Source organism: Vombatus ursinus, unplaced genomic scaffold (assembly GCF_900497805.2).
Source record: "Vombatus ursinus unplaced genomic scaffold, bare-nosed wombat genome assembly UNPS02014789.1, whole genome shotgun sequence".
In the NCBI taxonomy this organism is placed as follows: Eukaryota; Metazoa; Chordata; class Mammalia; order Diprotodontia; family Vombatidae; genus Vombatus; species Vombatus ursinus.
In genome coordinates this window covers 5052993-5072783 of record NW_020954567.1, presented here as the reverse complement: position 1 = coordinate 5072783, position 19791 = coordinate 5052993, and the positions used below count along the sequence as shown (strand labels likewise).

Here is a 19791-nt window from a genome sequence, read left to right as displayed (position 1 = left end):
TCCTCGTGCGCTGATCAGCTGGCGGGGAGACGCTGTGCCCGGCTTGGAGAGGGGTGCAATTCGGGCTGTGGGTGGGCGGGCTGGGGGGGAGGGGGAGGGTGGGTGGGAGTTAGCATGCCAGCGTGACGGGTTCCCCCCAGTGCCTGCCCCGGCCCCAGCGCTGCCCCGCGCTACGCCGCGCCGGGGCTGGTGCCGGCACTGGGTAGCAGGATGGGCTGTATCCAGAGCATCACCTGCAAGGCGCGGATCCGGCGGGAGAACATCGTGGTATACGATGTTTGCGCCACCATCGACCAGTGCCCCACGCTCATCGAGGAAAGCTCGCCCATCGTCTTGCGGTACAAGACACCTTACTTCAAAGCCTCCGCCCGGGTGGTCATGCCCCCCATCCCCCGCAACGAGACCTGGGTAGTAGGCTGGATTCAAGCCTGCAACCAGATGGAGTTCTTCAACACGTACGGCGACCTGGGCATGTAAGCGAACATAAAAAGGAGAGAGAGAGAAAATTACTAACAAAATTCTCTCTCTCTCTCTCTCTCTCTCTCTCTCTCTCTCTCTCTCTCTCTATTCTCTTTCTAACCCTCCCTGTCACCTCCTCTCCGCACCTCCCTCGTTCCTCTGCTTTTGTTTCAGTGACAGGGTGTGTAGGGAGGATCAGAGAGGCATTTTATTATTTTTTAAAACACGTAAAACCAAGTGAAATCGTGCAGAACAGAAGGGAAAGGGGAAGGCGGGGTCAGAAAAAGAGAGAAGCGCTTTCGTGTTGCCCTGGCGGGCTTGTTTGAAACGCGGTTACCATTCTTTGCGGGGGTTAGCTCTCGTTTCTTCTCTGAATCATTTGGAACTAATGCAGAAAGTGGTGGGGGAAAGAGGTGTCTAAAACATTAAATACTTGACCTCTCAGTACAAAATTCGACAGAAGGAGGAATGAGGTTATGATTCTCTGTGTTTTGTAATTTGGAGCTATAAGAGCAAGTGATTAGTCTTCAAGATGGGAACTTGATGTTTCTGCCTCTGCCCTTAACGACTGAACTTGAGTCCTAGATACCGAAGATTAGGGAGACTAGAAGGTTTTCCTTTGGTGTATTTGACAGAATTGCATTTTCCTCAGGCTCATAATAGTAATAAGTAGTACCGGACAAAGTGCTGTACAGTGGAGGAAACGAGTTTGGGACTGAGGATTCTCAGGAGGGAACTAACACAGTAGAGGATTGTTTATTTGTTTTTTTCTCAGTGAGAGAAATGGTTGGTCCTTTTGTCTGTCGTGAGTGGGGTGGAGTGACTTCTGTTTCTCTTCAAAACTTGCATTATTTCTTCCAGAAAGTGTTTCCCAAAAACCTAGCTCCCGAAACCACTTTTCCGAGGAAGCCAGGAGCTGTCCAACTTCATTCAGCACTTCGCTTTACCTCGTCCCTGGCCCTAGCTCGACTGCTTAGGGTTTTCAGTAGCTTAGAGTAACTCCGAACCTTCTCAGCTGCTTGGGGAGTCAAGAAGGAGGTGTTCTTTTGGTTTTTTGAATTACTTTCTCATTTCTCCACCCCACCCCCTTTTCCCAGAACACTTCTTTCAGAATCAGGGCTCTGAGTAGGTGGCAGATACACTGGTTAAAATGTTTTGGCTGCATTGTATCTACGATTAAATTAATAAAAGCAACATCTGTGAAGCATGGTTATTATCTAGAAGTCTTTAGGGAACCCCCCCCCCAAACTGAGCTTCATTTACAAGTCATTTTCTTAAGAGGAAACATTTAGTAAGCTACAGTAATCTCAAGGTATCAATAAAGGAAAGGGAGAGGAAAGACTCAGTTTAAAAAGTCACGATACTTTAAAAGAAATATTTTGGATCCCTTTTGTTCATTTAAAGATCATAGGGATTACAGGATTTAGATCAGGTAGGAAGCTTTGAGGTCTTCTAGTCCAATCCCCTCATTTTACAGATGAGGAAACTGAGACCCCTCCAAAATGAAATGAATTGCTCAAGGTCACAGAGGTAGTAAGTCACAGAGTTGGGTTCTATACCAAATCCTCCAGCTGAATACCAGCACTCCTAATTACAGACTTTTCTAAAAAAAAAAAAAAAAAGATTTTGATGTAAGGTTTTTGTTTTGTGTTGTTTTCCAAAGCTTTTGTCTTTTTTTTCTTCTTCTTATATTGCTCAACCAGCAAAACATGACACTTGAGACGACTGGTTTATCTTGTACATGCTCAGTTTCCTCCATTTCTCTGGGCACTGTATCCTCTTCTATCCAGCAGGCAGCTGGGCTGTGAGAAATCGGGGGCTTATTATTTTGGGTGAATCATGCCACTTAAACATACACACACCCTCAAAAGGAATGGTTTGTCTGAGTGCATGTGTCTCTTAAAACTGCTTTTAGAAATCTGTTATTTTCAATCCAGTTAGAGCAAGCTGAAGATTGGGCAGGGGCCCGGTGAGCTCAGGGCTGTGATAGCAGAGTGGATAACCTTGCTCCTTTGTTTTTGCTGGTTCTTGAATTGGATGAATCTATGGGGACTCCTTGTATATATAATTTGTAGAATAAATAGGAATTTTGTAGAAAATAACATAGAGAACTAATGAAAGACCAGCTCTACTCTCATAAAGACTGTACCAATCCCTTTCATTCCAGAGAGACTTTTATGATATAGTCTGCCTACAGTTTATTTTCCTCAAATAACTTGTGACTGGCCTTTATATTTTATTGACTTCTCAAAAATAAAGAATGGTATATGTTCATCTATGTGTACATATGTACATGCATGTATATGTGCACATACATGTATGTGCATATATGCATATATTTCTCTTGAGGAGGAGCAAATTTAAACAGAGGTTGGAGAAGTTAAATTTACTTGAAACCAAGAGACACCAATTCTACTCTAGAGTAACATTCAGATAAGCATGATAGACCTAAGCATACTATGGCCTCCATCAGACACATGTTCCCTGAACCTTTTGCATTGAATTCTTGTTTTTGTCTAGAAGGGAATTAGGCATGTTGTTATCATTGTTGTGTTGTTGTTTTTGTTATTGGTACTTTTTAAAATCACTTGTATATTAAGATTTCTGATCTGCTTTGAGATTGACGTGGGACTCAAAAGCACTTCACAGGAAATTGTAAAATGAATTCATGGCTTATAAAATTGTTTCTTCTTTTTCTGTCAGTTTACTTTCTTAAAGACCCTTCTGAAAACACACAGTTAAGTGATTTGCCTTACTTTTAATGCCTCTTTTTAAATCTAAGCGCACTGTGGATATGAGACCTATAACACAAATGCATAGGTTTACTTGTCACCAGAAAACTTTGTGTCACTGGAGACTTTTCTGTGTAAAAAGAAACAATGAAATGGTAATTGACAATGCATGAAACTCACTAGCATCTATTCCCTGTTAGGTCCATGTTAGCCAGCTCTATCCCATGGGGAAAACCCCACAGGCAGATTTTTAAGCCCTGAATGATATTTGTGTTATATTAAGCATGATACAGTAAAAGAGGATTTAAGCTGGGAAACTGCTTTTCAAGGATGATAAAAAAAGAACTTTGTCTAAGCACATCTTCCACCAGGGGAATATTTCACAGCCAAAATTTCAAGAAAGCTCTATCTATGTAGTGGAAGAAAAAGCAAGTGATTTAATATTCAAGGATTGAAGTGAATTTCAGCATTCTTGAACATGAAAGTTTCTAGGAGAGGTATTTGAACTGAATGAGAGTAATACTTGTTTATTTTCCATATCTAACCTTCTGTTTTTGGGAGTGGTAGAGTCCTTCTTTTTAATTTGCAATTTAGCCCTCTCTGATTACTATTAATTCAGATTTAAATAAGCTGCCATAAAATATTCTCCAGAGGAAGAAAGGTTACAGGACCTTTCAATCAGCCAACAAATGTTTGAGTACCAAGTGTGTGCAGGGCGCAGTCAATGTAGGGTATATAAATCAGTGTAAGATGTAGCTCTTAGCATCTAAAAGCTTACAATCTAGTTGGAGAGATGACATACACATATGAAAAGATAATTAGGAGATAAAACATTAAGAGAGCTAGAGTATCCAGGAATGAGGAGCTGGTAATTCTGCTGCTATCTTCCTTGCTTATAACACATGTAGGTATTGTGTCTAGTTCTGGTCGCTACATTTTAGGAAGAATATTGATAAACTCAAGGATGTTCAGAGGGAGGTGATCAGGGCCTTATGTTCATGGCATGTGGGGATTGGTTGAAGGAAGTGGGGATGTTAAGCCCAAGGAAGAGAAGACTAATGGAAGACATGTTGCCTATCTACAAGTATTTGAGTATTTGAAGGGCTGTCATGTAGAAGAAAGATTTTATATTCTCCTTGGCTTCTGAGGGCAGAAGAAAGTAAGAACAAGGGTTAAAAATGTGTAAAAATGTGTAGAAATATGTAAGGAAGTCTTTGCTAACAATCAGAGCTATCCAAATGTAGAATTGGCCACTTTATGAAGTAGTGGGTTCAAGGTCTTGAAACAAAGAAAGGCAAAATGATTATTTGGTTGCTACATAGTTATAGAGGGGACACTTTTTCTGGTACAAAGGGACTAAATAGCTTCTGAGATCCCTTCCAACTCTTAAAAATCCCATGTAAAATATGATGAGACCTATAGATAGTACAGGCTATAAATGCTATTGGCATTCAGGGCAGAGAAATTCACTAGAATAGAATGATCAAGAAAGGCTCGTAGAGGAGGTGAGGTTTGATCCATGACTTGAAAGATATGTAAAAGTAAGAGCACTGAAGAAAAAGAGTGATGGTATTCTTAGTGAAGAAAATAGAACATGTAAAAGTGTTGAGGCAGAAATGTACAGGTTTTTGTTTTGTTTTGTTTACTGGTGGAGAGAGAAGAGAGAGACTGAGTGGCCTGGAATGGAGATTCACATAGAGAGTTGAGGGAGATAAAGTTTGAAAGTTGGTTGGTGCCAGATTGTAGAGGTCTTATGGTGATTCAACCAGGAAGAGAGAAGGCTGAGCAGTGACTTCCCTAATAAGATTACAAATATAAGAAGGGTTGCTGCTGTAAAACAATGCAAGTAAATGTCTGTCATACCCACTCCCAAGAAGAAAAGGGTAGTCATAGGGTAAGATATAGGATATAATTATAAGTATAGAGTCATAGAATTAAGACATAGATAAGAGACAAGAGCTTTTGGGTGAAGTGGGTTTAAATCAGGAGTTCTTAACCTTGGGGTCGACAAATTCATTTTTCTATTATTTTGATAACTGTCTTCCAATATAATTCATTTCTTTTGTAATCCTATTATTTTATTGTATGTATTTAAACACATTATTCTAAGAAGGGGCTTATAGGTTTCACCAGATTGCCAAAGGGGTCCATAATACATCAAAGAAGAACCCTTGGTTTAAAGGCCAGGGTAGGTCATCACAGAGATTGTGGAATGTTCTTTCCAAATGATATTTTAAAACTCATAAAACAGGGATGGCTATGATATAACCCTGTGTTAAGGTAGGAGGAAAGTAAAAAATCCTGGATTATCTCTGTGTCTCCAATCTTCTGATTAATCTCAGTTCTTTTAGGCCTCGTATTCCATGATGTGGACTTGTCTAAGCAAAATCTAACTGCAAATCACTGACTAGAGTTGGAGTAGGGATGAGCTGCATGGCCTAGAGAGTTTTAAAATCATCTTAACGAGGGCATGAAGGTAGAGTGAGTACTTAGGATTTCACCACTCTGTTAGAACATCTGGCAATTTAGAAAATTTGGGGGCTTAATGGGACTTTGAAAGCTAATTAAATTGAACCTACCTCCCCACTTCTCCTGCTAGAGGCAAGATCTATGCTTAAGTCTTCCCTGGTTACATATACCCTCACTCTTGCTCTCTACTCCTTTCAAGATAACTTGTTTGCCTATGCCTGTGCCCAACTTCTTCCCACCTCCAAAACTTTGTATATGTCATTTCTCCTGCCTAGAATACCAAAAACCTAATTCTTAGGGGAAAAAAATCTCTCTTCTCCTTCAAAACTTGCTCCCCTTACATCATGGATTTTAAAGCTGGGAGAGACCATCTAGTGTAACCTTCTTGTTTTATGGATGAAGAAACTGAAATCTAGAGAGGTTAAGTCATTTGCCCCAGGTCACAGGAAGCAAGTGGAAGCATGAAGTTTTTCTAGAGTAACTCTGGATACTCCAGCCACCCTTTGGATACTCTGTGTGGTCAACTTTAGTTGTCAGAGGTTATAGATTTAGAGCTCAAACGGACCATAAAAACCATCTGCTCCAAGCTTCCCATTTTTGTTCTATTTTCAAACATATATTTCCTTGTGAGATACCATCCACTGGGTTGTTTACTTTGGAGGCTCAGAACTGATCCCGTTTTCCTTAGTGGGATCTCAGTAAATGTAATTTGGTGACTCCCTATCTAGAAGCTGTCCTATAACCTGATCTGCTCTTGGGTAGCATTCTGTCTTAGGTGGGTCTGTCTGGGACTCTCTCAAGAGAGATGTTTTACTGGAAATGACAAGTGGATTGACTTAGTCATATGACTTTCATCCCTAACACTTTGATTATGGGCCAGATCCTGTTTTTAAAGAACAGTAAAGGAGGCTGCTCAAACCAGTACTTGTATGCCCTGCTGCAGTATAGAAAGCTTTCATTCAAAACAACAGCCCTGAGGTTTATCCCTATGCTCAGACTGCCTACCTGTCTGACTTAGCTTTAAATATGCTTGGTTGTTCTATGTGCTCATCATTCATCTGTGTGTCTTATGAAGGTGTTAGTTCAGCAGTGTAAAGGGGCTGAGAATTCTATTAGCTAGAGCAAGGTTTTCCAATGAGGAAATCTGGATTTGCTTGTTGGTCACAAAGCTTGGTGATTTGTAGGACTCTTCTACCCCAACTCCACCTCTGACCACTGAACACACAGATCTTGGATCCTAAGGGAATATTGGGAGTAACTCCTCCTCTGGAAAAGATTGAGAACTCCCTCATAACATGCACAGTTTTGGAGGCGGCTGTAAGTTGAGTACAGGTGTAGGTAAACAAATTATCTTGGGAGAAGGACATTCTATAGGAAGCCAGAATAGTTGTGCATTAATTGTCCTTGGGCAAAAGCCTAACCCCTTGGCCTCTGATCATCCTCACTTCTCCAAGGGGGTGTAGGGGGCAATGAGGAGGATTAGATCTTCATCTTATCCATCTTCTTTACTCACACTTCAACCTTTTTAGGCTTTTTCACAAGCATCATCTTATTTCATCCTTTTAATAACCCTGTGCGGGAACATAAGGTAACACTGCTAGCTGCCTTGTATTGAGGAGGAAACAGAAGCTGAGAGAGAGGCTCAAGGTGCATAGCTAGAAAGCATCAGCTGGATCTGGAACCCCAGTGGTCTGATTCCCAAGGGCAATGACACTTTGAGCTCGCTGGAGATAAAGTATTAATGCGTGTCAGTGCATATGAAAGAGATTAGACAAATGGACAAGCAAAGAAAATGAATTGAGAATTGAAATGGGACTCTCTGAAGGTCAGGGTGACCGGTATTCCAAAACACAATGACCGGACTCATTCCCATGGACCACTAGACCAGAAGCTCCATGAGGGTATGGGATACATTTAATATAAACTTGATATCTCCTCCAGGCCTATCAAAGTGCTCTGAACATAGTGGGTACTTAATAAAAATGTTTGAATTGAATTGAAGGAATGTTGTGGAATAGCACACAAGAAATTATCTGTAATTTTCCAAGATAGTAACAAAAACAACAACAAAAACTAAAGGATTCAGGCCTGTGTCTGCAGAGGCATCATGTTACAGGGTAGGGAAGCAACTGGCCTGATCTCAGGAAGAATATTTGGAGAGAATTCAGAAGATTAAAGGTACCAGGAAGGGTATGTGTAACGGGGGTGGGGGGGGGGAGCAGAGCCATGGCAGCCCATGTGAGTAGCTTGTTTGGGCTGAAGTAGGTGGCTCATCATCCACTCTCATCATCCTAGCATGAACAGGCAGGAAAGCCTGGCAGGTCACTCCATGCAGTCAGAGGCCTGGATCTGGTCCTGCATGTACCACTTGCAGGGTTTAGTCAGCAGTGTCTGGAGGCCCCTAAGTAGGTCATTACATAGCCAATTTCTCTCCAACACCATTTTCCCCTCCCCTCTACTCCATTTCAGCTGCCCCTGACACTGATAGAAAAAGTTCTACCAGATACAAAAAGGTATACTTATGTGCACTGGGTTTGTAAGAGCTACAGGGCTGGGGAAGGTTACCCAGTGATTCATGAGCTTATCACTGTACGTTCCTCTTGAGAAGAGTAAGGACAGTGGCTCCATGCTCATCCTTTTGAGCACTTTTTCTACTGCAGAGGCTGGGCTGGCCTAAGTGGCTCTGCTGCCTCACACTTGGTTTTTACTGCACTTTGATAGACAAAACACCAGGCTCCATCATCTATAGTTTCCCCCTCCCGCTACCCCCCATGGTAAATAACATGCTGATTATTTTTAAAATTCACTAACCCAAAGCTTCAGGTTTGCTTGGGAGTATTGGAGGAAGAGGAACAAAAAGAGAAAGGTTGTCATTCTCCTTTGCCCAGTCATTTTCAGGCATATCCAACTCTTTGTGACCCCATTTGGAATTTTCTTGGCAAAGATACTGGAGTGTTTGCCGTTTCCTTCTCCAGCCCATTTTGCAGATGAGGAAACTGAAACAAACAGGGTTAAGTGACTTGCCCAGGATCACCTAGCTAGTAAATGTCTGAGGCTGGATTTGAACTCAGAAATATGAGTCTTCCTGACTCTAGACCCAGCACCCTATCCTCCATGCCACCTACCTGCCCCAGTCCCTCTCCTAAAGGTAAAGAAAGGGAATAAACATTTATACAGTGCCTATGTGGTAAGTACTGTGTTAAATGCCTGACAAATATCTCATTTGATCCTAACAACAATCCTGGGACATTACTTATTACTCCCATTTTACAGTTAAGGAAACTGAGGCATGCAGAGGTTAGGTGATCTGTTCAGGGTAACACAGCTATGAAGTATCTAAGGCTGAATTTGAACTCAGTTCTTCTTGACTCCAGGCCCAGTGCTCTAACCACTGAGCCACCATTAGGCAGTTATGCCCTCTAAATTACTTGTTTAGTGCATATTTTCTGTGCCAAACAATTAACAACATTCTATCCTCATTTCTCCATTACCAGTGGTGAGTGTATTTTTAACCAGTGAGTGAGGTCACTAGGTTATGTCCTTGAAACATTTAAAATCCCTTCTACTAAGAGATTAGGAGCTAGTCCCTAGTCAAGGAGGGAGATAGCTTTGTAGCAGCAGGAATGGCAAACTTAGTACATTCTGGGGAATGCAAAGAGAGATTTCTGAAAGAAAAGCTTCCTTAACTATTTGAGTTGTCCCCAAATGGAAAGGGCTGGGTTGTTTTATGGTAGTGAGTTTCCCATGACTGGACGTATGTAAGAAGAGTCTGAATGCTTACTTGCAAGAGATGCTGTAGAGAGAGATTCATGCTTTGGTTAAGGGTTGGACTATATATAACGCCCAAAGTCTCTATCAATTGTTAAGATTCTAGAATGAGGAGGAGGGGGGTAGACTTCCTTTGAGGAGCTGCGAAACTCATTTCCCTGAGAGTGAAATAGAAATGATCCCTAATCCTCTTGCCTCCAGAAAAAAAAATGAGGAAAATTGTCTGGTCCAAGTATTATATATACATATATTTTTATATATATGATATATTATACATTATTATATATAATTATATTATATTATACATAATATAATTATATAAATATATAATTATATTATATATAATATATTATGTATTATATATGTGTATATATATATATATATATTCTGGTCCAAGTCAATATAACAAGAAACAGGACTATGCTGACTCTTCCAGGGAGGTTGAATATCAGGTCCAAATGATATACAGAACCAAGCGCCCCATGATTTCAATCTCTACTACTTGTTGGCGGGAGTGTGATATTTGGGTGCGTACCTCCCATCCCCCACCCCCTCAAAGGATCACTATTTTGAGCTGAAGTAGGAGGTGAGGAGAGATCCTCCTCTCCTCTCATTGGTGGAGTGGAACTCTTCTCTCCCAGCCCTTGAAATCTTTCCTTGATTCCTTCAAGACCCATACCACTCCCTTTTGGTCACCTCTCCTAGGGGATTTCCTCCACTATTCCTACTGACCCTGAAGACTATTCGGGTCTTTTCGGGTTTTTTTGTTGTTGTTGTTGTTGTTGTTGTTTATTTGTTGGTTTGTTTTTTGCTTAGACAATTGGGGTTAAGTGACTTGCCCAGGGTCACACAGCTAGTAAGTGTCAAGTGTCTGAGGCCAAATTTGAACCCAGGTCTTGACTCCAAGGCCAGAGCTCTATCCACTGCGCCACCTAGCTTCCCCTATTTGGGCCTTTTCAACCTTTCATTCCTGGAAAGGAGCAACTTGGGATTGAAGGAGACTGCATCTGGCTTACAAAAGTTGGGTCTATTTTGTAGCTTCCCTGAAGAGAAGGATTGAATTAACTCGACATCCCGAATGTTTTCATCTGTTGGCAGGGAGAATCTACGGGGCAGACAGAGCAGCTTTCTACTTAAGGAGGGAGACTCCAGGCCCTTCAGCCATGCCTGCTCTTGGCATCTCCTCCTTGCTGTCAGGGAATCTAGAGGGGAGGGGAGAGCTGCCCAAGACCTGGTCTAGTTTCTGCTCATTTGAAAAGGAGGGGAGTATGAGATCTACTTTCTCTCCTAAAAATAACACTACTACATCTGTTGAGGACTACAGGAAGTTCTGCATTCCCAAGGACAATCTACAGGACCTGGGTCAGCTTCTCTGCTGAGGACTGCAGTCCATGATAACACTTAGTTAAGAGGCAAGATGTTTGTAATCTCGGCCTGTTCTTCTTCTTCCTTATATGTCTTACATCAGATGGAGATGAGGGTGATATTAGGAATATTTTCCTCCTAAGTATATTCCATCAAAAAGAATTCTTTAATGTGCTTGATCCATCTATCATAGCTGATATTTTTACAGGGTGTTCTGAAAGTCTTAGTGCAGTTTTAAATCTTAAATGCTTCGAGGTTTGCTTATCAGGCACTTTACAATTAATATCTCATTTAAGCCTCTCATAACCACCAGGCATACTATGTATTACAGGTATCGCTATCCTTATTTTACAGTTGATGAAACTGAGGCCCACAGGTTAAAGTGATTTGCCCCCATGGTCCAAGAGTCACTTAAGTATTAGAGACAGGATTCGAAACTAAACCTCACTCCTCTATGTCAACCAAAGCTTTTTCCATTATATCAGGCTGCCTCAAGTAATTAGTAAGTCATCACTAATTACCTACTATGTGCCTAGATCTGTGCTAGGTGCATCTAACACTTGAGAAATAGGACACCATCTCTTCTCCTCCCCCGTACTATCTAATCAGTGAGGTCAGACTAATTTCCATGAGACGAGGTAGTGTACAATGGGAATGAAGGAAAGGAAGAAGAAGAGAGAGGAAGGGAGGAAGCAAGGAAGGAAATAAGTATTTAAGAAGCACCTACTATATGCCAAGCACTGTGCTAAGTGCTTTACAAATTTGATAAGGAGATAATCATGCCTTTTCTCTGTAAAAATTAAAAATATTTTAAAAGATCTGTGCTTTTATAAGTGTGGAAGGTTCCCCCACCAGGGCAGATAACAACCCAGAAGTGAAGCGATTCAGCAGGATCACCCAGCCAGTAAATGTCAGCGTCAGAATTTGAATCCAGGTCCGTTACAACTAACTGTGAGTCTAGCATTCTATCCACTATACCAGGCTGCCTTCTTATTGGCCATCCTCAGTCAGCTATAATCTTCAAAGTGTTTTCCATTTATCATCTCCTTTATCCTCACAATAACCCTGTAAGGTCATTATCCCAAAGCCAAGGGAAATTAAGTGATTTTCCTAAGGTCACACAGTAAGTCTCTGGCAAGACTAGAAGGGAAGAAAAGAGTAATAAGCCTTTATGTGCCACCTACTTCGTGCCAGGCACTTCGCTAAGCACTTTACAAATATTATTTCATTTCATCCTCACAACAACCCAGGGAGGTAGGTGCTATTATGATCCCCCATATGATCATGATAGTTGAGGAAACTGAGGCAAAGAGAGGTGAAGTAACTTGCCCGGGGTCACACAGTCTAGTAAGTGTCTGAGGTTGGATTTGAGCTCAGATCTTCTTGACTCCAGGTCCAGTACTCTATCCTAGAGCCTAGAACCAGAACTCAGGTCTCCAGACTCAGTCCAGAAGGCTTTCTACCAAAAAGTGCTTATTGCTCAGTACAGACGCAAAGTGCAAAAGGAGACATGAAATTTGGGACTGGTACAAGGGATGAAGTAACTGAGGCCTAGAGAAGTTGTGAGACTCACTCAACTTGACACAGGTGGTAAATAACAGAGCCAAGAGTTAGAGAATGGAGGGAACAACAGTAAGGGTGTGTCTACCACACCATGAAGGGAATGTTTCTTGTTGACAGTTACACAGAGAATTAGTGGAAGAGACAGGACAGAACCCCAGGCCTCTTAACTGCCAGCCTAGAGTGATCTCCTCCATTCTGCACTGCCTAAGGAAGTCCTAGGGGAGTCTGGGGATGAATGCCAGGACTCTGATCCTACTCAAATAATGGAGGAAACCAAGGAACAAAGTGATGTGGAAATGACTGGGTTTTAGCTTTCTCTACTGTGGCTGGTCTAGGTAGCTGAGATGATCAGCCTATCCTGTTAATGAAGGCATGGTTATGGGATCAGTCCCCAGCTGGGCTACTTAGCTTTGCTCTGTTCTCTAGGCCTCCATCTTCCCTCAGTGCTGACCACCTGTCTCACAAGTGTATGCCCTGGATAAGGGTGTGTGAGCTTCAGAATCCATTACCAGGAGTAGAAATTAAGAGTATCACCTGTGGCATCTGATTGTGAGAGATGGGAGGGGACTGACAAGAGTGTTGAAATGGACGTGGACACTTGCTGCCAGATGTTTAAAAATAAATCAATGATGTAGTTGTTCTCTAATGGCACATGATTGAGGGGTGTGGGGGTGTTGTGTGAAAGGCGAAGACTGGAAAGCTTCTGGTGTTCTCCATCTCCCATGGCCTGACCTTTCAGAACTGCCTAGTGTGTGTCTGCTGCTGTAGCACTCAAGAGGCTGTCAGAGCTCTGGTTAATTCGAGGCAATACATTGGCCATCCTCAATCAGCTGGGGCTTTGGGGCTGGGGAGGAATACGCAGGTCAAAGGAGGGCATGGCTTTGGGGATTGAGTGGTGAAGGCAAAGGGCTTGGCAACACAAGAAATGTCAAAAGCATGATTAGCTGCCAGGAACACTCAGGCTTAAATGGCTCCCTACCGTTATGGGGCCTACCCAGAGGCATGGGGAGCAGAAGGATTATTAGGTCCTTGAAAGCAGGAACCTTGCTTTCATTTTCCCTTTCTATCTCTCTTCCCTGTCCCAATAGCAATGAGAACACATAATGGCTGCTAGATACTGCTGAGACTAGAGCTTCCAAAAATGTTAGACCCACAAAACTGGACCTGAGAAATGTAGTTAGTAGAAATAATACTAGGTCAAGGATCAATGAGTTTATCCATGTAGGTACTCCTTCCATGCCTTATAAGATTGCTTTATGCATTGCTGTGGCCAGAAGAACATGCCATCTGGTGCCTGGCCTCCTGGTGTCAAACCCCTCTAAACTGAATTAGGTTGGTCCTTAGAAGACTAACAGACAAAGAGATCCTGATCAGCAATCCACTCCTGGGTGCATTGCCAATGTCTTTACAGCTCTGTAGAAGTTGCCAGAGATAACCCAGGGTCATCTCCATACCACATTGTGGCGTAAGAACAATGCTTTTGTGCAGAAATTATTATTATCATGAATTTTATAATGCTTTAGAATTTACAAAGTACTTTCCATATGCTATCAAATTTCATTCTCTTAGCAACCTTGTGAGATAGTACAAAGCATCATCCCTGTCTAGCAGATATGGAAACTAAGGTTCTGGCTAAGAGAATAACTTGTTGAAGATCACACAGAGAATTAGTGGAAGAGACAGGGCAGAACCCCAGGCCTCTTAACTGCCAGCCTAGAGTGATCTCCTCCATCCTGCACCGCCTAAGGAAGTCCTAGGGGGGTCTGGGGATGAATGCCAGGACTCTGATCCTACTCAAATCACGGAGTAAACCATGGAACAAAGTGATGTGGAAATGACTGGTTTTTGGCTTTCTCTACTGCGGCTTGTCTGGGTAGCTGAGATGATCAACCTACCCTGGTAATGAAGGCATGTTTATGGGATCAGTCCCCAGCTAGGCTACTTAGCTTTGCTCTATTCTCTTGGCCTCCATCTGCCCCCAGTGCTGACCACCTGTCTCACAAGTGTGTGCTCTTAACCACTGAAAGGATTGGTTGAGATGGCAAAAATGGCTTTGTATCAATACGTCAGCACTGCTGGAAAATGGCTGATAGCAAATCATGAGCCCCCATCATTGTTGCCACCATTATTATTAATGTAAAAGACACAAGGCAATATTTCTTCTGTCAAGATATCCTTGATAATGTTCAAGAGCTCATGTCTGGGGTTCCTTTCTCTCCTATAGAAATGCTGCCTGCTGGGTGGGTGAATTTAGCCTCTGCTGCAGCTCAGTTCTTTTCCCAGAGGAGATAATCCCACTAAAGCTGCCTCCTAGGTGACTTATGAAATAGGATTCTGTTTCTGAGAGCAAGGGGCTATGGGTATGTGTGTTACTTATAAATAATTACCTGTGTAACCTAATCGGGTACCCCCATCCAAGGTGAACTAGCTGAGCACTTCCCTGTCAAGTCTAAGTGATCAAGTAAAATTCTCAGTGTGATGCCCTGCTCCCCTCCCCCACCCTGTCCCCAGGAGTGTGGGGCAATGGAAAGAGTACTGTGTTAGGTGTCAGTTGAATAGGGTCAGGATTAGACAATTAGCAGCTGTGTGATTTTGAACAAGTCACTAGCCTTCTGAGTCTCATTTTTCTCATCTGTAAAATGGGAACAGTAATACTTGTGCTATGTCTCTCACAGGGTTGTCATGAGTAAACCACTTTGTAAGGAAACTTTAACTGGAATATGTAAATGTTGCTGCTTTTATTATTGTCATTTCCACAGCCTAGATTGAGAAAAGACTAAACTATTCTCCCTCCCCCCTCCCCCAAAATGGGCACTTCTAAAAGACTGAAGGCTTCCCAAGGTCCATCTACCTTTTTCCTAGGTACATTTTAGAACCTAGGTTTCTGATATGATCTGGTATGCTGGGGGAGGGAGGAGGGGAGTAGAGAAATAAAGAGGAGGTTTGGGTATTAGTTTGTATCAACCACAACCCTATCTATTAAGACATAAGCCCTGTGAATTTGCCTGTTTGCCAATGAGCTATCTCCCTATGAAAAAAGGGCTTAGGGTGCCAGGAGATGACAGCAGTCTTTGGCTAATACTTACCATATCCAGTGAATGTTGACAACTTTTTGAAGCTCCCAAGACAGTAGCCATATGACTATAGTTGGTGATCATGGCTCTGACTGGCCTTTGAAAAATATGTGAAATTCTCCCTCCTGTTATTTATTTGTTGTGGGTCCAAGCATTTGAGTAGAGGTGAATGGCGCAAGAGGAGAAATGTGATACTTAACAACAGGATTCTGCAGGCTGCCAGGGCTGCCCTTCTCAGCAGCACACAAAGTGCAACCCAGATCAACCCCGGAGATCCCTGGCTAGTTGCCAAGAGAAGGAGGGGCAGAGAAGGACATGCGGGTTCCCAATGTCCGTCAGCAGTGATTAGAGGAAAGGAGAGTTGATCCCAGGAGATCCATGTCACAGATGGCAGGAAATAGAATGGCAGGGAGGGAGATCGGGAAAATGAAGGGGGGGGGGCACAGAGATGCACAAAGAAAAAAAACTGGGATTTAGGTCCTAAATGAACTGAATAAGAGCTACTCTATCTTCCCTCTCCATCATCGCTCCCACCCCCTACCACAATGCTGATGGTGCACTTTAGGGCCTGGCCCACCCCAAGAAAAAAGATAGTTTAATGGCTTATGGCAGCTATGACAGAAATGAAATCCAAGCAGTGTCACAAATGACAGATTGTGAAGGGGCCAGATGCCCCCTCCCCTGATAGGCTGGACTCAGCTGAGAGATCTCTGTAAGAGAACAGATGGAGGGGCAGGGGAGTCAGAGGGGATTCCCTAGCAGCAGTGTGGCCTTTTTTTTTCTATGTTGTCACTTTTATTTGGGTTTCTCAAACTCCCCCAAAAGCATAGGGGAAAGGGAGGACAGAACAGATCGATGTCACCAAGCAATTATCTCTGTCCTCTCTTAGTTTCCATTTCTCTCCTAAAGGAATTGCAGAAGAAGGACCAGGTTTGATGGGGTCACTTTCTCATTAATCTTTTAAAGGAGGAAATAATGTTTCATATGTATATAGTGTTTAAGGTTTACAAACTGCTCATAACTGTGGTGAGGTTATAAGGTAATACAGGATTATTCCCATTTGCTAGATGAGAAAACTGAGGCTTAGAGAGAATTAAGTCCACTGTCACATGACCAGGTAAATGTCAGTGCAGGGACTAGAAACCAAGTCTCCTAAAACCAAATTCAGAATTCTTTCCCCTCTACCCTGAGGAGATAGAAGGTAAGGAAGCTTCTCGCCTATGCCCAAATAAACCTAAACTTCTTTTTTTTATTTTAATTTTTTAATTTTGAACTTAAATACAAAATGACAAAAAAGAGAACATTTCCATGTACACAGGACAACATAAAAAGATTAAATATAAAACTATGAATTTCCATTTCATACTGTTTACTTTCTTAGAAAAACTATGTAATAAATACTACACATCATTTTCAAAGCTACCCTACTTTTCTGTGCTTCCTTCTAAGTTTTCTTCTGTTCTCTGCTGTTCACTTTTTATTTTTTTCTCCCTCCCTCCGCACCCCACCCTAGAGAAGGCTACCATTAGACACAAATATGTGTATGTGTGTGTATTTATAAAAAAAAAATACTATACCTACTTCTATTTATCAGGTTTTTTCCCCCCCTCTGGGAGTGGATAGCATCTTCCTTCCTAGGTCCTTTGTACTGATATTCCTTCCTGTCCACACAATTCTTTCTCCAGGACTACTTGCCTTCTTCTACCTGTTGGGCACTGGGTTGGAACTAAAAGATGTGTGTTCAAATCCTGACTTTGCCACTTAGTGGCTGTAAGTCCTTAGACACATCACTTACGTTCTCTGTAACTCAGGTTCCTCATTTAGAAAAATATACTTGGATTACCTTTCACACAGACTTGTCATGAAGATCTAATAAGTTGATGTATATAAAGTTTTTTATAAACCTTAAAGAAATGAATCAATCAGTAGGCATTTATGAAGCATTTACTACATGCCAAGTACAGGGCTGGAAGCTAGAGGTACAAAGATTAAAATGAAGTTGTTTCTGCCCAAGGATCTTGCAACAAACATAAATAAATATAAAGTCATTCCAGGGGGTACTAGCAGTTGAGATCAGAATAAAAAAAAACTCATGTAGAAAATGTTTCAAGAAACAAGTATTTATTAAGCACCTACTATGTGCCAGGTACTGTGCTAAGTGCTTTACAGGTATCTCATTTGATCCTCACAAGAACCTTAGGAAGGAGGTGTTATTATTATCCCCACTTTACAGTAGAAGAAACTGAGGCAAATAGCTGTTAAGTGACTTGCCCAGGGTCACACAATTAGTAAAGATATGAAGCTGGATTTGAACTCAGGTCGTCCTGAGTCCAGGCCCAGTGTTTTACCCACTGCAGACTATCTGTCTGCATTTGGCAGGAGTTGAAATATGAAGCTTCCTGGGAATACAGAGGATGGGGAAGTGAAATGACTTGCTAAGGGTCACACAGTTAACAAGAAAAAGAGCTTCTGAGCTTCTAGAAAGGATAGGTTTATTTAAGATGGTGCACATCATTTTTTATAGGGAATCAATTCAGAGAATTGGATTTTTTTAAAAACACACTTTTCCTCTGGGAACATAGAGAATGACACAGTCTGATAGAAATATTCTTCAGAAGGAAGGGACACATTTTTCAAAGTCAGTACCCCTTTCCCAGTGTTAAACAGGGAACATAAAGGGTGTTGCCATGAGAATGAATTAATTGGCCAAGAAACTTATCCATAAGCCCATCTCCTCCTCCTCAGTTCCATCAAAAATCTGACCCGCTGCCACTTACCCCTTTGTTAAGTGTTTCCATTAAGATGAATGACTCATCCTCTCCCCAGTCCTGTTGCTGTCATCTACCAACCTCTAAGACACTTTTGCACCTTCCTTCATGACCAGCACCTGGCTCACAGTATTCCTCCCTGCTCAATCTCCTTCCAACATCCTCAGGGACTTTTAGCATTCCTATTGATAAATGATCCTTCTCACACTCTGGCCTCAGTTCGCAGATCTCTTCAACTTCACAGCTACATTTTAAGGTCCTTGGGTCCAAGGATATTGTATCTAACTCACATTTGTATCCCCACCCCTCTCCCCCTCCCACCCCAGTGCCAGCACAGTGCTTCTGATACCAAAGGTGTTTAAGAAATGCTTGGACTGGATTGAATTGAAAAATGAGTCTCAGCCTCCATTGCCCTTTGGGAATCAAGAGATGTGGAGAGAAGGGTAGAATCCTCTTTGAACTGAGAAAGCTGGGGAAAGCAGACAATTAAAATCCTCTGGTAATCTTTTTGAAAAGGTAGCTTTGCTGATCAATGAATAAATCTGGAAAGGTGCTATTTTTCCCCCAGATAAAAACAGACCAGTGGGAAAGTTGGTAAAAGATTTAATACATTCAGAGCATGGAGTAATCAAAACATGTAGGATCTTTTGTCAAAATGTCCATCTGTCCTTGGGGGCAGGAAATAGCACTACAGAGTCATTGGAGTCTGAGAAATTCATTTCAAATCCCACTTCTCTGAACTTTGGCAAGCCTCTTACCCTCCATTCCCCCCACCCTACCCCCCATCTCAGTTTCCTGAAACATAAAACCAAGAGATTATGTAAGATAGCTCTTGTAGTCTTTTCTCAATATATGATTCTAAATAAGGTTGGATACTTTTGACTTCTAAGGAATTTTTTTTTTGTTATATGAACCTATATCCCTGAATGTAGTTTTGTCCCATCCACTTCATCAAACATTTTAACCACTAAGTAGCAGCAAGGCCAAAGTGACCCCACTCTTATGGAGCTTACTTCTACTATGGAGGCAGGGTGGAGAATGTCTGAAATCCAATATGTAAGCAGCTAAGGCAGAATGTGCCGGAAGCAAAAGAGAGCCCAGGAAAAAAATTCTATGAAAATTTAATGGTAATAATAATTAGCATTTCTATAGTGCTTTAAAGTTTACAAAGCACTTTGCATATATTGTCTCATTTGTCCCTCATAAGAACTCTGAGAGAGAAGGGCTATTATTATCCTTATTTTATAGATGGGGAAACTGAAGCAGAGAGGTTAAATGATTTGTTGAAGGTCACACAGTTCTCTGAGGCAGAATTCAAACTCAGGTCCTTCTGACTCCAAGTCCACCCCTATCCACGGCACCATTTAGCCGTTCGCAGTTTGATCCAGTTCAGCAGAGAATGCTTTCTGCTGAAGCAATGAAGGAATGATTCATGTCAAAGTTGATAATTGAACCAAGATTGAATGAAGAGAATGATCCTGACAGGCAGAGATGTGGATGGAATTCATTCCCTGTCATGGGGGATTGCAAATGCAAATCCAAGGGGGCAGTAGATATCATTGCTCTTTATTCTGTGGAGACGAGAAATAGCTG

General features: G+C 42.0%; 1 protein-coding gene across 1 annotated transcript in view; it reads left to right on the top strand.

Annotated features, from left to right (window-relative positions):
• Positions 1-210: 210 nt before the first annotated feature.
• Positions 211-19791, top strand: part of FAM78B (family with sequence similarity 78 member B) — a 45647-nt gene continuing 26066 nt past the window's right edge. The window contains exon 1 of the mRNA XM_027868380.1: positions 211-473. Within this exon, the coding sequence (XP_027724181.1) occupies positions 211-473 (263 nt within the window). The remainder of the gene's footprint in view (positions 474-19791) is intronic.